This window comes from Sphaerodactylus townsendi, linkage group LG13, assembly GCF_021028975.2.
Source record: "Sphaerodactylus townsendi isolate TG3544 linkage group LG13, MPM_Stown_v2.3, whole genome shotgun sequence".
Taxonomy (NCBI): domain Eukaryota; kingdom Metazoa; phylum Chordata; class Lepidosauria; order Squamata; family Sphaerodactylidae; genus Sphaerodactylus; species Sphaerodactylus townsendi.
This window is the reverse complement of record NC_059437.1, coordinates 1,282,340-1,299,024: the sequence shown is the minus strand read 5'-3', so window position 1 is coordinate 1,299,024 and position 16,685 is coordinate 1,282,340. Positions and strand designations below refer to the sequence as shown.

Sequence of the window (16,685 nt, the reverse complement as noted above, 5' to 3'; positions counted from 1 at the left end):
CCCCCCCACCCCCCCCCCCCCCCACCCCCCCCCCCCCCCACCCCCCCCCCCCCCCACCCCCCCCCCCCCCCACCCCCCCCCCCCCCCACCCCCCCCCCCCCCCACCCCCCCCCCCCCCCACCCCCCCCCCCCCCCACCCCCCCCCCCCCCCACCCCCCCCCCCCCCCACCCCCCCCCCCCCCCACCCCCCCCCCCCCCCACCCCCCCCCCCCCCCACCCCCCCCCCCCCCCACCCCCCCCCCCCCCCACCCCCCCCCCCCCCCACCCCCCCCCCCCCCCACCCCCCCCCCCCCCCACCCCCCCCCCCCCCCACCCCCCCCCCCCCCCACCCCCCCCCCCCCCCACCCCCCCCCCCCCCCACCCCCCCCCCCCCCCACCCCCCCCCCCCCCCACCCCCCCCCCCCCCCACCCCCCCCCCCCCCCACCCCCCCCCCCCCCCACCCCCCCCCCCCCCCACCCCCCCCCCCCCCCACCCCCCCCCCCCCCCACCCCCCCCCCCCCCCACCCCCCCCCCCCCCCACCCCCCCCCCCCCCCACCCCCCCCCCCCCCCACCCCCCCCCCCCCCCACCCCCCCCCCCCCCCACCCCCCCCCCCCCCCACCCCCCCCCCCCCCCACCCCCCCCCCCCCCCACCCCCCCCCCCCCCCACCCCCCCCCCCCCCCACCCCCCCCCCCCCCCACCCCCCCCCCCCCCCACCCCCCCCCCCCCCCACCCCCCCCCCCCCCCACCCCCCCCCCCCCCCACCCCCCCCCCCCCCCACCCCCCCCCCCCCCCACCCCCCCCCCCCCCCACCCCCCCCCCCCCCCACCCCCCCCCCCCCCCACCCCCCCCCCCCCCCACCCCCCCCCCCCCCCACCCCCCCCCCCCCCCACCCCCCCCCCCCCCCACCCCCCCCCCCCCCCACCCCCCCCCCCCCCCACCCCCCCCCCCCCCCACCCCCCCCCCCCCCCACCCCCCCCCCCCCCCACCCCCCCCCCCCCCCACCCCCCCCCCCCCCCACCCCCCCCCCCCCCCACCCCCCCCCCCCCCCACCCCCCCCCCCCCCCACCCCCCCCCCCCCCCACCCCCCCCCCCCCCCACCCCCCCCCCCCCCCACCCCCCCCCCCCCCCACCCCCCCCCCCCCCCACCCCCCCCCCCCCCCACCCCCCCCCCCCCCCACCCCCCCCCCCCCCCACCCCCCCCCCCCCCCACCCCCCCCCCCCCCCACCCCCCCCCCCCCCCACCCCCCCCCCCCCCCACCCCCCCCCCCCCCCACCCCCCCCCCCCCCCACCCCCCCCCCCCCCCACCCCCCCCCCCCCCCACCCCCCCCCCCCCCCACCCCCCCCCCCCCCCACCCCCCCCCCCCCCCACCCCCCCCCCCCCCCACCCCCCCCCCCCCCCACCCCCCCCCCCCCCCACCCCCCCCCCCCCCCACCCCCCCCCCCCCCCACCCCCCCCCCCCCCCACCCCCCCCCCCCCCCACCCCCCCCCCCCCCCACCCCCCCCCCCCCCCACCCCCCCCCCCCCCCACCCCCCCCCCCCCCCACCCCCCCCCCCCCCCACCCCCCCCCCCCCCCACCCCCCCCCCCCCCCACCCCCCCCCCCCCCCACCCCCCCCCCCCCCCACCCCCCCCCCCCCCCACCCCCCCCCCCCCCCACCCCCCCCCCCCCCCACCCCCCCCCCCCCCCACCCCCCCCCCCCCCCACCCCCCCCCCCCCCCACCCCCCCCCCCCCCCACCCCCCCCCCCCCCCACCCCCCCCCCCCCCCACCCCCCCCCCCCCCCACCCCCCCCCCCCCCCACCCCCCCCCCCCCCCACCCCCCCCCCCCCCCACCCCCCCCCCCCCCCACCCCCCCCCCCCCCCACCCCCCCCCCCCCCCACCCCCCCCCCCCCCCACCCCCCCCCCCCCCCACCCCCCCCCCCCCCCACCCCCCCCCCCCCCCACCCCCCCCCCCCCCCACCCCCCCCCCCCCCCACCCCCCCCCCCCCCCACCCCCCCCCCCCCCCACCCCCCCCCCCCCCCACCCCCCCCCCCCCCCACCCCCCCCCCCCCCCACCCCCCCCCCCCCCCACCCCCCCCCCCCCCCACCCCCCCCCCCCCCCACCCCCCCCCCCCCCCACCCCCCCCCCCCCCCACCCCCCCCCCCCCCCACCCCCCCCCCCCCCCACCCCCCCCCCCCCCCACCCCCCCCCCCCCCCACCCCCCCCCCCCCCCACCCCCCCCCCCCCCCACCCCCCCCCCCCCCCACCCCCCCCCCCCCCCACCCCCCCCCCCCCCCACCCCCCCCCCCCCCCACCCCCCCCCCCCCCCACCCCCCCCCCCCCCCACCCCCCCCCCCCCCCACCCCCCCCCCCCCCCACCCCCCCCCCCCCCCACCCCCCCCCCCCCCCACCCCCCCCCCCCCCCACCCCCCCCCCCCCCCACCCCCCCCCCCCCCCACCCCCCCCCCCCCCCACCCCCCCCCCCCCCCACCCCCCCCCCCCCCCACCCCCCCCCCCCCCCACCCCCCCCCCCCCCCACCCCCCCCCCCCCCCACCCCCCCCCCCCCCCACCCCCCCCCCCCCCCACCCCCCCCCCCCCCCACCCCCCCCCCCCCCCACCCCCCCCCCCCCCCACCCCCCCCCCCCCCCACCCCCCCCCCCCCCCACCCCCCCCCCCCCCCACCCCCCCCCCCCCCCACCCCCCCCCCCCCCCACCCCCCCCCCCCCCCACCCCCCCCCCCCCCCACCCCCCCCCCCCCCCACCCCCCCCCCCCCCCACCCCCCCCCCCCCCCACCCCCCCCCCCCCCCACCCCCCCCCCCCCCCACCCCCCCCCCCCCCCACCCCCCCCCCCCCCCACCCCCCCCCCCCCCCACCCCCCCCCCCCCCCACCCCCCCCCCCCCCCACCCCCCCCCCCCCCCACCCCCCCCCCCCCCCACCCCCCCCCCCCCCCACCCCCCCCCCCCCCCACCCCCCCCCCCCCCCACCCCCCCCCCCCCCCACCCCCCCCCCCCCCCACCCCCCCCCCCCCCCACCCCCCCCCCCCCCCACCCCCCCCCCCCCCCACCCCCCCCCCCCCCCACCCCCCCCCCCCCCCACCCCCCCCCCCCCCCACCCCCCCCCCCCCCCACCCCCCCCCCCCCCCACCCCCCCCCCCCCCCACCCCCCCCCCCCCCCACCCCCCCCCCCCCCCACCCCCCCCCCCCCCCACCCCCCCCCCCCCCCACCCCCCCCCCCCCCCACCCCCCCCCCCCCCCACCCCCCCCCCCCCCCACCCCCCCCCCCCCCCACCCCCCCCCCCCCCCACCCCCCCCCCCCCCCACCCCCCCCCCCCCCCACCCCCCCCCCCCCCCACCCCCCCCCCCCCCCACCCCCCCCCCCCCCCACCCCCCCCCCCCCCCACCCCCCCCCCCCCCCACCCCCCCCCCCCCCCACCCCCCCCCCCCCCCACCCCCCCCCCCCCCCACCCCCCCCCCCCCCCACCCCCCCCCCCCCCCACCCCCCCCCCCCCCCACCCCCCCCCCCCCCCACCCCCCCCCCCCCCCACCCCCCCCCCCCCCCACCCCCCCCCCCCCCCACCCCCCCCCCCCCCCACCCCCCCCCCCCCCCACCCCCCCCCCCCCCCACCCCCCCCCCCCCCCACCCCCCCCCCCCCCCACCCCCCCCCCCCCCCACCCCCCCCCCCCCCCACCCCCCCCCCCCCCCACCCCCCCCCCCCCCCACCCCCCCCCCCCCCCACCCCCCCCCCCCCCCACCCCCCCCCCCCCCCACCCCCCCCCCCCCCCACCCCCCCCCCCCCCCACCCCCCCCCCCCCCCACCCCCCCCCCCCCCCACCCCCCCCCCCCCCCACCCCCCCCCCCCCCCACCCCCCCCCCCCCCCACCCCCCCCCCCCCCCACCCCCCCCCCCCCCCACCCCCCCCCCCCCCCACCCCCCCCCCCCCCCACCCCCCCCCCCCCCCACCCCCCCCCCCCCCCACCCCCCCCCCCCCCCACCCCCCCCCCCCCCCACCCCCCCCCCCCCCCACCCCCCCCCCCCCCCACCCCCCCCCCCCCCCACCCCCCCCCCCCCCCACCCCCCCCCCCCCCCACCCCCCCCCCCCCCCACCCCCCCCCCCCCCCACCCCCCCCCCCCCCCACCCCCCCCCCCCCCCACCCCCCCCCCCCCCCACCCCCCCCCCCCCCCACCCCCCCCCCCCCCCACCCCCCCCCCCCCCCACCCCCCCCCCCCCCCACCCCCCCCCCCCCCCACCCCCCCCCCCCCCCACCCCCCCCCCCCCCCACCCCCCCCCCCCCCCACCCCCCCCCCCCCCCACCCCCCCCCCCCCCCACCCCCCCCCCCCCCCACCCCCCCCCCCCCCCACCCCCCCCCCCCCCCACCCCCCCCCCCCCCCACCCCCCCCCCCCCCCACCCCCCCCCCCCCCCACCCCCCCCCCCCCCCACCCCCCCCCCCCCCCACCCCCCCCCCCCCCCACCCCCCCCCCCCCCCACCCCCCCCCCCCCCCACCCCCCCCCCCCCCCACCCCCCCCCCCCCCCACCCCCCCCCCCCCCCACCCCCCCCCCCCCCCACCCCCCCCCCCCCCCACCCCCCCCCCCCCCCACCCCCCCCCCCCCCCACCCCCCCCCCCCCCCACCCCCCCCCCCCCCCACCCCCCCCCCCCCCCACCCCCCCCCCCCCCCACCCCCCCCCCCCCCCACCCCCCCCCCCCCCCACCCCCCCCCCCCCCCACCCCCCCCCCCCCCCACCCCCCCCCCCCCCCACCCCCCCCCCCCCCCACCCCCCCCCCCCCCCACCCCCCCCCCCCCCCACCCCCCCCCCCCCCCACCCCCCCCCCCCCCCACCCCCCCCCCCCCCCACCCCCCCCCCCCCCCACCCCCCCCCCCCCCCACCCCCCCCCCCCCCCACCCCCCCCCCCCCCCACCCCCCCCCCCCCCCACCCCCCCCCCCCCCCACCCCCCCCCCCCCCCACCCCCCCCCCCCCCCACCCCCCCCCCCCCCCACCCCCCCCCCCCCCCACCCCCCCCCCCCCCCACCCCCCCCCCCCCCCACCCCCCCCCCCCCCCACCCCCCCCCCCCCCCACCCCCCCCCCCCCCCACCCCCCCCCCCCCCCACCCCCCCCCCCCCCCACCCCCCCCCCCCCCCACCCCCCCCCCCCCCCACCCCCCCCCCCCCCCACCCCCCCCCCCCCCCACCCCCCCCCCCCCCCACCCCCCCCCCCCCCCACCCCCCCCCCCCCCCACCCCCCCCCCCCCCCACCCCCCCCCCCCCCCACCCCCCCCCCCCCCCACCCCCCCCCCCCCCCACCCCCCCCCCCCCCCACCCCCCCCCCCCCCCACCCCCCCCCCCCCCCACCCCCCCCCCCCCCCACCCCCCCCCCCCCCCACCCCCCCCCCCCCCCACCCCCCCCCCCCCCCACCCCCCCCCCCCCCCACCCCCCCCCCCCCCCACCCCCCCCCCCCCCCACCCCCCCCCCCCCCCACCCCCCCCCCCCCCCACCCCCCCCCCCCCCCACCCCCCCCCCCCCCCACCCCCCCCCCCCCCCACCCCCCCCCCCCCCCACCCCCCCCCCCCCCCACCCCCCCCCCCCCCCACCCCCCCCCCCCCCCACCCCCCCCCCCCCCCACCCCCCCCCCCCCCCACCCCCCCCCCCCCCCACCCCCCCCCCCCCCCACCCCCCCCCCCCCCCACCCCCCCCCCCCCCCACCCCCCCCCCCCCCCACCCCCCCCCCCCCCCACCCCCCCCCCCCCCCACCCCCCCCCCCCCCCACCCCCCCCCCCCCCCACCCCCCCCCCCCCCCACCCCCCCCCCCCCCCACCCCCCCCCCCCCCCACCCCCCCCCCCCCCCACCCCCCCCCCCCCCCACCCCCCCCCCCCCCCACCCCCCCCCCCCCCCACCCCCCCCCCCCCCCACCCCCCCCCCCCCCCACCCCCCCCCCCCCCCACCCCCCCCCCCCCCCACCCCCCCCCCCCCCCACCCCCCCCCCCCCCCACCCCCCCCCCCCCCCACCCCCCCCCCCCCCCACCCCCCCCCCCCCCCACCCCCCCCCCCCCCCACCCCCCCCCCCCCCCACCCCCCCCCCCCCCCACCCCCCCCCCCCCCCACCCCCCCCCCCCCCCACCCCCCCCCCCCCCCACCCCCCCCCCCCCCCACCCCCCCCCCCCCCCACCCCCCCCCCCCCCCACCCCCCCCCCCCCCCACCCCCCCCCCCCCCCACCCCCCCCCCCCCCCACCCCCCCCCCCCCCCACCCCCCCCCCCCCCCACCCCCCCCCCCCCCCACCCCCCCCCCCCCCCACCCCCCCCCCCCCCCACCCCCCCCCCCCCCCACCCCCCCCCCCCCCCACCCCCCCCCCCCCCCACCCCCCCCCCCCCCCAAGTTCATGGACTACAATTCCCATCAGCCCCTGCCAGCATGGCCAGGAGAAAATGCTACTATAACCATGGTGGCAGGGGCTGATGGGAATTGTAGTCCATGAACATCTGGAGTGCCATAGGTTCGCCACCACTGTACTAGAACATGGCCATACAGCCTGTAAACCACACAATATCCCAGGGATTCCGGCTGTGAAAGCCTTCGACAATACAGTAAACTAGAATTCATAGCCAATAAACTTGGTAATGGTGACGAACACAGAAAACTTTAAAAACTATTGGACAGGTTCATGGAGGAGGAGCCCATCAACAACTACTAGCCATGGCCTGTAAAGAGAACCTCCATACACAGAAGCAGCATACATCTGAATACCAGTGCTAGGAGGCAACATCCGGAGAAAGTCTTGGGCTCTATGCCCTGTAGGCCCTCCTAGTAACAGGTTAGCTGCTGTGTGAGACAGGATGCTGGACTAGATGGACCACGGGTCTGGTCCAACAGGGCTCTTGTTATGTTCTAATGAAGGCCTCAGCCTTTATGTCTGGTTGCTGGACTTCCAGATGAACTGGCTGGCTGCTGTGTGAGGCAGGATGCTGAACTAGATGGACCAGACCCATGGCTCTTCCCATGTTCTAATAAAGGCCTTGGCCTCTATACCCTGTTTGTTGGCTGTCAAGATTTCAGCTCTTTCCTTGCTCTTGCCTTGAAACTATGGGCTGGGCTGGGAGAAGGTGGTACCATGGGAGTCCTTGGCTTGATACACTGTTAACCCTATGCTTGCGTATTTTTATTTTTAGGCACACAGTCACTTCTCTCACCCTTCAAGGAAGTCAGCCCCTGGCCTTCATTTTTGATTTTTGCCACATAGTCTTCACACAGTCTGAGAATACTTCTAGTGATTTCACCCTGCTGGGATGCCAAGGGAGGGGGCCCAGGGCGGGGTTTGTGCAAGGGGTATTAACCTGTGGTTGGGTACTGGAATTCAGTTCCAGCAAGGCTTGCTTGAATCCTGTTCATCATGTTCCTGTCAATAAACCAATTTCTAAACTCACAAGTCTAGTTATTGTGGGAGGTCGACAGATCCCCACATTGGTCCTCCAGGAGAACTGGTTGACTGCTGTGTGAGACCAGATGGACCGCTGGTCTGATCCAGCAGAGCTCTGTCAGAGGTACTCCAAGATTCCTGTTTGTTTTTGCAACAACACATTAACATGGTTGGCTCCCTGGAAATGGTCTCATTTAGAATCTGGCAAGCTAGATCAACCCTACCCACACCTCTTAGAACAGTGATGGCGAACCTTTTCGAGACCGAGTGCCCAAACTGCAACCCAAAACCCATTTATTTATCGCAAAGTGCCAACATGGCAATTTAACCTGAATACTGAGGTTTTAGTATAGAAAAGAGTTGGCTCCAAAGCACAGGTTACTTGGGAGTAAGCTTGGTGGTAGTCGGTGGCTTTGCTTTGAAGCAACTGTGCAACGCTTCGAATGGGTGAATCATGACCCTAGAAGGGTTTACTCAAAAGCAAACCCCATCGCCAGCAACCGAGCTTACTCCCAAGTAAAGGATCACACTTTCGTTCTTCCCATGAAAATCAGTAGGGTTGAACAGCGCTTAACAGGGCTACCTACCCTGCTTCCCCAAAACTAGGTCTTAGGTTTAATGCTAATAATCTCCCTGACATAATTACACTATTATCACATGACGAACTCTGTGCACGCCAGTGCTCATACATTGCTTAGAGAGGAGCTCTTGGAGTGCCACCTCTGGCACCCGTGCCATAGGTTCGCCACCACTGTCTTAGAATGACAGCTCTTGCTGCTGAAGATACATTAAGCTTGGGGTCAAATGGGAATATACTGATTAACGGTAGAGATTAACCCTATCACTGCAAAACAGCTCAAGTCAGCAAGAAGCTTTGGTGGCTGGACGGCACCTTCTCCAAAGCTCTCATCTCAGAGCAATGACCTGAACAAACTCCCTTGCTCTTTATGATTAACTGCACAAACTTTGGGGGTCAGCATGGCGCAAGAGGCGGCAGCGGAGAGTTACCAATTCACCTCTGCCTGTCTGCAGCAAAGCCCCATCGTGCGGTTGAAGTTCAAGGCTCCTGCTCTTTGATCCTGCAAGAGGCAGGGGGGGAGGCCTCAGGTGACGGAGAGCCCAGCATTGATCCAGCTGCAACCCATAAAGTCGAACGGCAGCACTCCAAGGGGTGGGGGTGGGTCAGAATGTCCACCACGGCCTCCACGATCATTCCTGCTTTGCACTTTGCTGGGTCATGTTTGCCTGGCCCTCGTCCTAATAGATGTTGCAGGCTTTGAACCATCAGACTGAAGGTTCTCAACTGTTAATCAGTTAACAGTGCAGAGCAGCAGTGGCGTAGGAGGTTAAGAGCTCGTGTATCTAATCTGGAGGAACTGGGTTTGATTCCCAGCTCAGCCTCCTGAGCTGTGGAGGCTTATCTGGGGAATTCAGATTAGCCTGTGCACTCCCACAAATGCCAGCTGGGTGACCTTGGGCTAATCACAGCTTCTCGGAGCTCTCTCTGCCCCACCCACCTCACAGGGTGTTTGTTGTGAGGGGGGAAGGGCAAGGAGATTGTAAGCCCCTTTGAGTCTCCTGCAGGAGAGAAAGGGGGGATATAAATCCAAACTCTTCTTCTTCTTATTCTTCTAACATCCTCAAGTCAAGAGCTGAAACAAGTAAAACTGATGACTGATTTTCCTGACAGTTGAGAAAAAGCCAGAGGCCGAGGCAACTTCCAGCTGGGTCAGCTGGTGCCACCCAACGAAAAGCCCACTCAACTTGTACAGGAACACACTCAGGAAATGGCTTTCTAGGTACCGTTATGCACGTGCTATTTGAGTTACCAATTCACCCAGCCTTCCCTCCCTGCAGTTGCCAGAGCCGTTCTTGCCCCCCATCCACCCAGGAGGCACCTCCCAGCCAGCTGGGGTAGGGTGAGGGTCTTGGTCAGGAGGTTGGACTTGATGGCCCTTGGGGTCTCTTCCAACTCTATGATTCTAGGGAAGGATGAGCCATTCTGGACTCAGGGTACAAAGTAAACTGACATTTAATTTCTGGAGCCCAATGAGCATCTAGTTTGATCTCATCAGATCTCAGAAGTTAAGCAGGGTTGGCTGTGGTTAGTATTTAGGTGTCCAAAGTCGCTACACAGAGACAGGCCATTACAAACAGCCTCTGAACTTCCCTTGCCTTAAAAACCCAACGGGGCTGCCTTGGGTGGCACCTTCTCCTTTCTGGCACCCAGCAGCCGCGCACAGTCACATTGGCAGCCCTGCTCCGGCACTCTTCAAAAATGTGCTCAAGGGGAACGGCCACTTCCCTTATACCCCCATTAGCTACGCCACTGTTTCAAGGTGGTGGCTGGAGATCTCCCGCTATTCCAACTGATCTCTAAGTGACAGAGACCACTTCTGGAGGACATGGCTGCTTGGGAAGGGGGACTATGGCAGTGGTGGCGAACCTATGGCACTTCAGATGTTCGTGGGCTACAATTCCCAACAGCCCAATTGGCCATGCTGGCAGGGGCTGATGGGAATTGTAGTCCATGAACATCTGGAATGCCATAAGTTCGCCACCACTGGACTATGATATTGTACCCATTGAGGTCCCTCCCCTCCATCAACTCTGCCCTCCTCAGGCTCCACCCCCAAATTTTCCAGGTATTTTCCAACCTCAAGATGGCTACCCTATCAGTAAGTGGGTGCCCTCCTGCACAAGAAAATGCACAGGCAAGGCGTGGGGTCAGGCACCCAGTGCTCAAACTAGGAACTGAGATCCTTGGGATCTACCTCATGCTGCCTGTGATCAGGTACAGAAACCAATAGCATAAGAACATAAGAACAAGCCAGCTGGATCAGACCAGAGTCCATCTAGTCCAGCTCTCTGCTACTCGCAGTGGCCCACCAGGTGCCTTTGGGAGCTCATGTGCAGGGTGTGAAAGCAATGGCCTTCTGAGGCTGTTGCTCCCGAGCACCTGGTCTGCTAAGGCATTTGCAATCTCAGATCAAAGAGGATCAACATTGGTAGCCATCCATGGCCTGCAGGCAATGTGGAGCCTCTGGATTGGCCAGGGCGCCTATGAAGACCAGGCCACCCTGCCTTGCCTTACTGCCCTTCAGTCCACACTTTTCAGCTCAGACCCTCCGAATCTAGATCTCTCCCTGGCCTAGTGGAAAAGTTCTAGACCACAGCCCTCTTTACAGCTGTGAACAGCAGGACAGAGATTTAAGGTACAAGCCTGCAGAAGCAGCGTTCCTCCCAATGTCTGTCCAGATACCATTCAAGATATTTTTGATGGGTATTATTGCATTTTCTGGAAATAGCATCAGTTGGCTGAGGATTCCTCATTTGGGAAGAAGGCCAAAAGTCTTCCTGGAAATTTAGCATCAGATGATATATTAATGATCCACTGGAGAAGCATTAGAGGAATTAACACTTTGCCCCTCCCCCGTCCTCCAGAACATAATACGTCATGATTACTTGAATTGGCGGTGGGGGGTGGAGGGAGCATTCCTGCAGAATGACTCAGGATAATTGGCTGTTGTGGGTTTTCTGGGTTGTATGGCCATGGTCTGGTAGTTTTTGCTCCTAGGAGCAGCAGTGGCGTAGGAGGTTAAGAGCTCGTGTATCTAATCTGGGGGAACCGGGTTTGATTCTCCGCTCTGCCGCCTGAGCAGTGGAGGCTTATCTGGGGAATTCAGATTAGCCTGTGCACTCCCACACACGCCAGCTGGGTGACCTTGGGCTAGTCACAGCTTCTTGGAGCTCTCTCAGCCCCACCTACCTCACAGGGTGTTTGTTGTGAGGGGGGAAGGGCAAGGAGATTGTAAGCCCCTTTGAGTCTCCTACAGGAGAGAAAGGGGGGATATAAATCCAAACTCCTCCTCCTCCTCCTTCTCCTCCTCCTCCTCTTCCTTCTTCTAATGTTTTCCTCACATCTATGGCTGGCACCTTCAGAGGCATGACATGGTAGGAACGTTTCTCTTTGCGGCACAGGAGCAAAAATTACCTGAAAATCCACAACAGCCAAATGATTCCAGTCATGAAAGCCTTTGACAATACACTCCGGGTAACGCCCAGAGGAGTCAGCTCCCCAAGCCACGAACCACAACCCCCCCCACAACCAGTTGAATCCGGCCATGAAAGCCTTTGACAATACCAGAAATCACTGTTCACTCAGCCCTGAGGTAAACTGTTTTGGATGAACCTGAACTGATGCAGCAGCAGAACTGGCAACTATCTCTCACCCAAATGGCCTCTCTCACCCATTCCTTCTCTGGCATGGGCACCTGCCCTCAGGGTCAAATGAATGGCAGCGGACGATCCCTCTTTCTTGCAAGCAAAGGCAAACTTTATCCCCAGAAGGGACAGTTTCTGGTGGGCAAACACCTGTTTGAGGTACTGAAGAAGAAGAAGAAGAAGAAGAAGAAGAAGAAGAAGAAGAAGAAGAAGAAGAAGAAGAAGAAGAAGAAGAAGAAGAAGAAGAAGAAGAAGAAGAAGAAGAAGAAGAAGAAGAAGAAGAAGAGTAGTTTGGATTTATACCCCCCTTTCTCTCCTGCAGGAGACTCAAAGGGGCTGACAATCTCCTTGCCCTTCCCCCCTCACAACAAACACCCTGTGAGGTAGGTGGGGCTGAGAGAGCTCCAAGAAGCTGTGACTAGCCCAAGGTCACCCAGCTGGCGTGTGTGGGAGTGCACAGGCTAATCTGAATTCCCCAGAGAAGCCTCCACAGCTCAGGCGGCAGAGCTGGGAATCAAACCCGGTTCCTCCAGATTAGATACACAAGCACTTAACCTCCTACGCCACTGCTGCTCCGTCCAAAGTGGTGATGGAGTCCGCTATGAAGCCAGTTCATTATTCCCCAAAGGCATTCGAGGTCAATGGGTTTGGACCATTAAATGAAGCAGAAGTCCACTCTCTTACTTTGTCACTGTCAGCCAGCTGTGACTTAGCTGGCACTTTCCACCATCAATATAGCTTCTCTAAGGAACTATCCGATTCACTCCATTACTCCTATCATGATTTGAAAACATAGTGGAAAAGTTCAGGATTCTCCCTCTTCCCCACCAAACCACTTTGGCTGAAAGACCCATCTGTCACTCATGGGGGCTTGCAAACAGACCAAAGAACTGTGTTATCCGTGGCTAAGTTTCTGTTCTCTACAATGAAAATACAGGCCAAGTTAACATCCTGTGCCTAATCGACTCAGACTCCAACTCCTAAATGGTTAGATATGTTAGGCTGCATGATGTATGCTGAGATTTCAAGTAGGATATTAAATATAACTGTGTTTTTTCTGTTCCTGAATGCCCTGTGGGCAGTAATGAAGTCTGCCTGTCCGACATATGGGGGCTCACCAGGGGCTCTATAAGCCGGTGTTTGCTTCCTGGCAGAGACTGCCGAAACGGAGGGGCGAAGGGGTCAGGCATCTGGTGCCGGCATCCTGTCATTAAGTTGGAACCAAAGGCCCGTTTTTTTGCCGAGGGCAGCCCTTTGCCGCCAATGCTATGTGAGACCCGTTCTTTCTGCATCACCGTCCCAGTTTTCCCTCACCTTCGATCGGCACGTGCGCTCGCGTTGCTGAACGGTTAGCTCAGTTAATGTTTCTCCTGCCCTTTTGACAGCTCGGCCTCCGAAGACACCTGGACCTCGGAGCGAGAACCTCAATGGGTTTATTATTTCTTTCTGAGTTGCACTGAAACCTTTTGCCGTTGACAGCCCCCCCCCCCCACAGCCCACATCCGCCTCCATCCAAACATCCGCTCTTCCTGTTTTGGAGCTCTCTCCGGGTCTCCGGGGGGGCCCCCACTCACATATTGTCTTCAGCAGGATAGGAGCCCCCAGGACACCTTCCACTCATTAAGGCAAGACGTCCAGCATCAACCGAAGCAGGAGGCGTGGGGACGGGGGGAGGGGGCCCGGCTGCAAAAGGCCTTGAGGCCCACCCAGGGCAACGATTGTGTGGCCACGGGAGAGGCTGGCTGCTGCGGCCAGATAAGAACCTACAGGAAAATGTCCATTAAGGGGAACAGTGAGAAAGGGCTTCGAGCCCCAGCTACAAAAGGCAAATGGGGCAGGTTGTCTTGGAAAGGCTGTGGGAGAAAAAAAGCTGGTGGGCTCACATCCAAGGTTAATTTGGCTGTGTCCTTTTCCTCATCCACGTGAATATGTGCGTGCGTGTGTGTTTTAACGAACAGGAAAGGTATCCAAGCCAGGTAGAACTATCCTAGCATCATAAGAACATAAGAACAAGCCAGCTGGATCAGACCAGAGTCCATCTAGTCCAGCTCTCTGCTACTCGCAGAGGCCCACCAGGTGCCTTTGGGAGCTCACGTGCAGGATGTGAAAGCAATGGCCTTCTGCTGCTGCTGCTCCTGAGCACCTGGTCTGTTAAGGCATTTGCAATCTCAGATCAAAGAGGATCAAGATTGGTAGCCATAGATCGACTTCTCCTCCATAAATCAGCCCAAGCCCTTTTTAAAGCTATCCCGGTTAGTGGCCATCACCACCTCCTGTGGCAGCATATTCCAAACACCAATCACACGTCGCGTGAAGAAGTGTTTCCTTTTATTAGTCCTAATTCTTCCCCCCAGCATTTTCAATGAACGCCCCCTGGTTCTAGTATTGTGAGAAAGAGAGAAAAATTTCTCTCTGTCAACATTTTCTACCCCATGCATAATTTTATAGACTTCAATCATATCCCCCCTCAGACGCCTCCTCTCCAAACTAAAGAGTCCCAAACGCTGCAGCCTCTCCTCATAAGGAAGGTGCTCCAATCCTTCAATCATCCTCGTTGCCCTTCTCTGCACTTTTTCTATCTCTTCGATATCCTTTTTGAGATGTGGCGACCAGAACTGAACCCAGGACTCCAAGTGCGGTCGCACCACGGCTTTATATAAGGGCATGACAATCCTTGCAGTTTTATTATCAACTCCTTTCCTAATTATCCCCTAATTATCCTAATTATTATCAACTCCTTTCCTAATTATCCCCATCAATCCAGAAGTGGAGCTCCACAGAAAGGAGCAGGGCTGACCTGTTCCTTTTCATAGACCACTGTTTCTGGATTTGATGCTGAATTTGGCCTGGGTAAGAAGATGGAATTTTGACCTGGATGAGAAGATGGGATTTTTTGCAACGAGCCACATACAAAGAGGCCTGACGCGCAAACAAACCATCAATCCATTGAGGCCACCTCTCCAAAGTGACCAGGACAGCTTCTCCGCAAAGCCCCGGCATCTTTTAAAGAAGACCAGCAGTATGAGGGATTTCACTGGGGACCGTTTGCAAGCAAAACAGGCGCACCGCCACTACATTCTAGCCCCAGGCACCTACTGCCTGCAAACAGTGCATTGCGGCATCTCGTAAAATGACATCACACAATTTTTTTTTAATTTGAAAAATTCATACACACATTTTCTGCTTGGAGCAGTTAACTAGTATTAAGTGTGGTTATTATCTAGCTTAGCTTAGGTAGTAAATTAATTGATGTTAGTGGTTGGGCTAGTTGGATTTTCTTTGCTAATCTAACCACTAGAACCATTAGCGATTAGATTAGTCCTGGGTTTTGTTCCCTGTTTTCATCCTTACTGTAACTGACTTATTGTTAAAGTGAGGATGTGTTTTACGGTTGCCACCTGTATAGTACTATATTTTTTGGAATTTGTTTTAGTATTTTGGGAAATCTATTCTATTTATTGATGTTTTAAGTGTTTGCATTGTAAGAACTGATTTGCTGCTCATTGCTGCTGCTGTTGATGTTATGATTATTATCTTTGTTATTGTTATATATATTGTATTGCATTGTATTATTCATTCATTCATTCATTCATTCATTCATTCATTCATTCATTCATTCATTCATTCATTCATTCATTCATTCAATTTATATACCGCCCTCCCCCAAGGGGCTCAGGGCTGTTCACAACAATCTATATATATAAAAATCTAAACGTGTGTTTGTCCCTGATGGTCTCCCTCAGAAGATGGTGGACGGATCGCCCCCAAATTTTCACAGGACGTCCCTCCCTGTTGCAGGCAGGTAATTGGACCTTCAAATCGCCGAAAGTCCATACCTGAGCCAGGTAAAACGTCTTTTTCCTGGTGCACCAGGCCATGAAGCTGGCTGTATTTAACTGTCACCCTTAGAATGTTCGTGCAGCCTGTCTGTCTGTGGCCTGAGGGCTTGGGATGAGGGCTTAGCATGTTCGTGCAGATGGGCAGAGATGAGCAATGAAAACAGTAAATAGGTAATACTGTCAGGTAATACGAGTGGAAGTGAAACACATACAAACTTTGCTGTGTGAGACGTCAGGTGGGGTCCCCCCCTCACACGCAGGTAACTTTCACTCTCTGTGCCTCACCCACTGCTACCACACAACACACATCCAGCTCATCCTCACACACCTCACTCTGCCCTCCCTCACATCCAAACACCACTTACCCACTTCCTCACCCATATTCGCCACAGCTCTCTTTTACTAAAAGCGAGCTGGAGTTTGCCTTTTCCTAAATCCGCGGGGTGGGGGCGAACCAACACTACCGGCTCCGCTTCTTTTGCACGTGGCCGCAGAAAACAAGCTTGCTCTCTCACTAACATGACATCCCTTCCAAAATCTAAACATGGCTATCATGTCACCTCTTAACCTTCTCTTCACCAAACTAAACATCCCCAGCTCCCTAAGCCTCTCCTTGTAGGGCATGAATTCCAGACCTTTGACCATTTTGCTTTCCCTCCTCTGGACCTGTTCCTGGCAGAATCCAATAAATCTTCTGAGGCGGCTGCAGAACTGAGAACTGTGGCTTTTATGACCCATTCCTTCACAGGTACCGGCACCTGCCCTCAGGGCCGAACTAAACACTATAGTGGAGATTTGTGATCAGGTCTCTTCCCCACAGTTTTGATTCTAAAAACAGCAGGGCAGTGGGTGATCCTAGCATAGGTAGGCCAGAGCTGGATCATCTCCCAACTCTCCCCACCGCTGCTCCTGGCAACAGCTGGCTGAGGCATGATCAGACACTGCCACACCCCTAGGTTCTAAAAACACACCAGAAGATCCACTGTGGGGCTTTCCGCACTGACAGAGTTGTACTGGTTTCTATCTAGGTTCACCTCAGTGTATCCGCACTGCAACTGAGCTCAATCTTGTTTTGTCTCAGTTCCCTCCCCCCTCAGAACTGCGACATCCCTGTCGCAGTTATGAACTGCACCTTTCTGCTGGAACAAGGTCGATACCGCTTCAAAGCTTCGAAGTGCGGATGCATCGAAACGACACCTCATCCGTTCAACCAATCAGGCGCCGTTTTTGTGGCATGC

The 16,685-nt window shown here is 66.0% G+C and overlaps 1 protein-coding gene across 1 annotated transcript in view; it reads right to left on the bottom strand.

Moving 5' to 3' along the window:
- Positions 1-12,900, bottom strand: part of SLC16A2 (solute carrier family 16 member 2) — a 46,936-nt gene extending 34,036 nt beyond the window's left edge. The window contains exons 1-2 of the mRNA XM_048514675.1: positions 12,727-12,900; positions 8,393-8,463 (exon numbers count right to left, since the gene is read on the bottom strand). Coding sequence (XP_048370632.1) covers positions 8,393-8,463; positions 12,727-12,900 — 245 coding nt within the window. The remainder of the gene's footprint in view (positions 1-8,392; positions 8,464-12,726) is intronic.
- Positions 12,901-16,685: the final 3,785 nt, after the last annotated feature.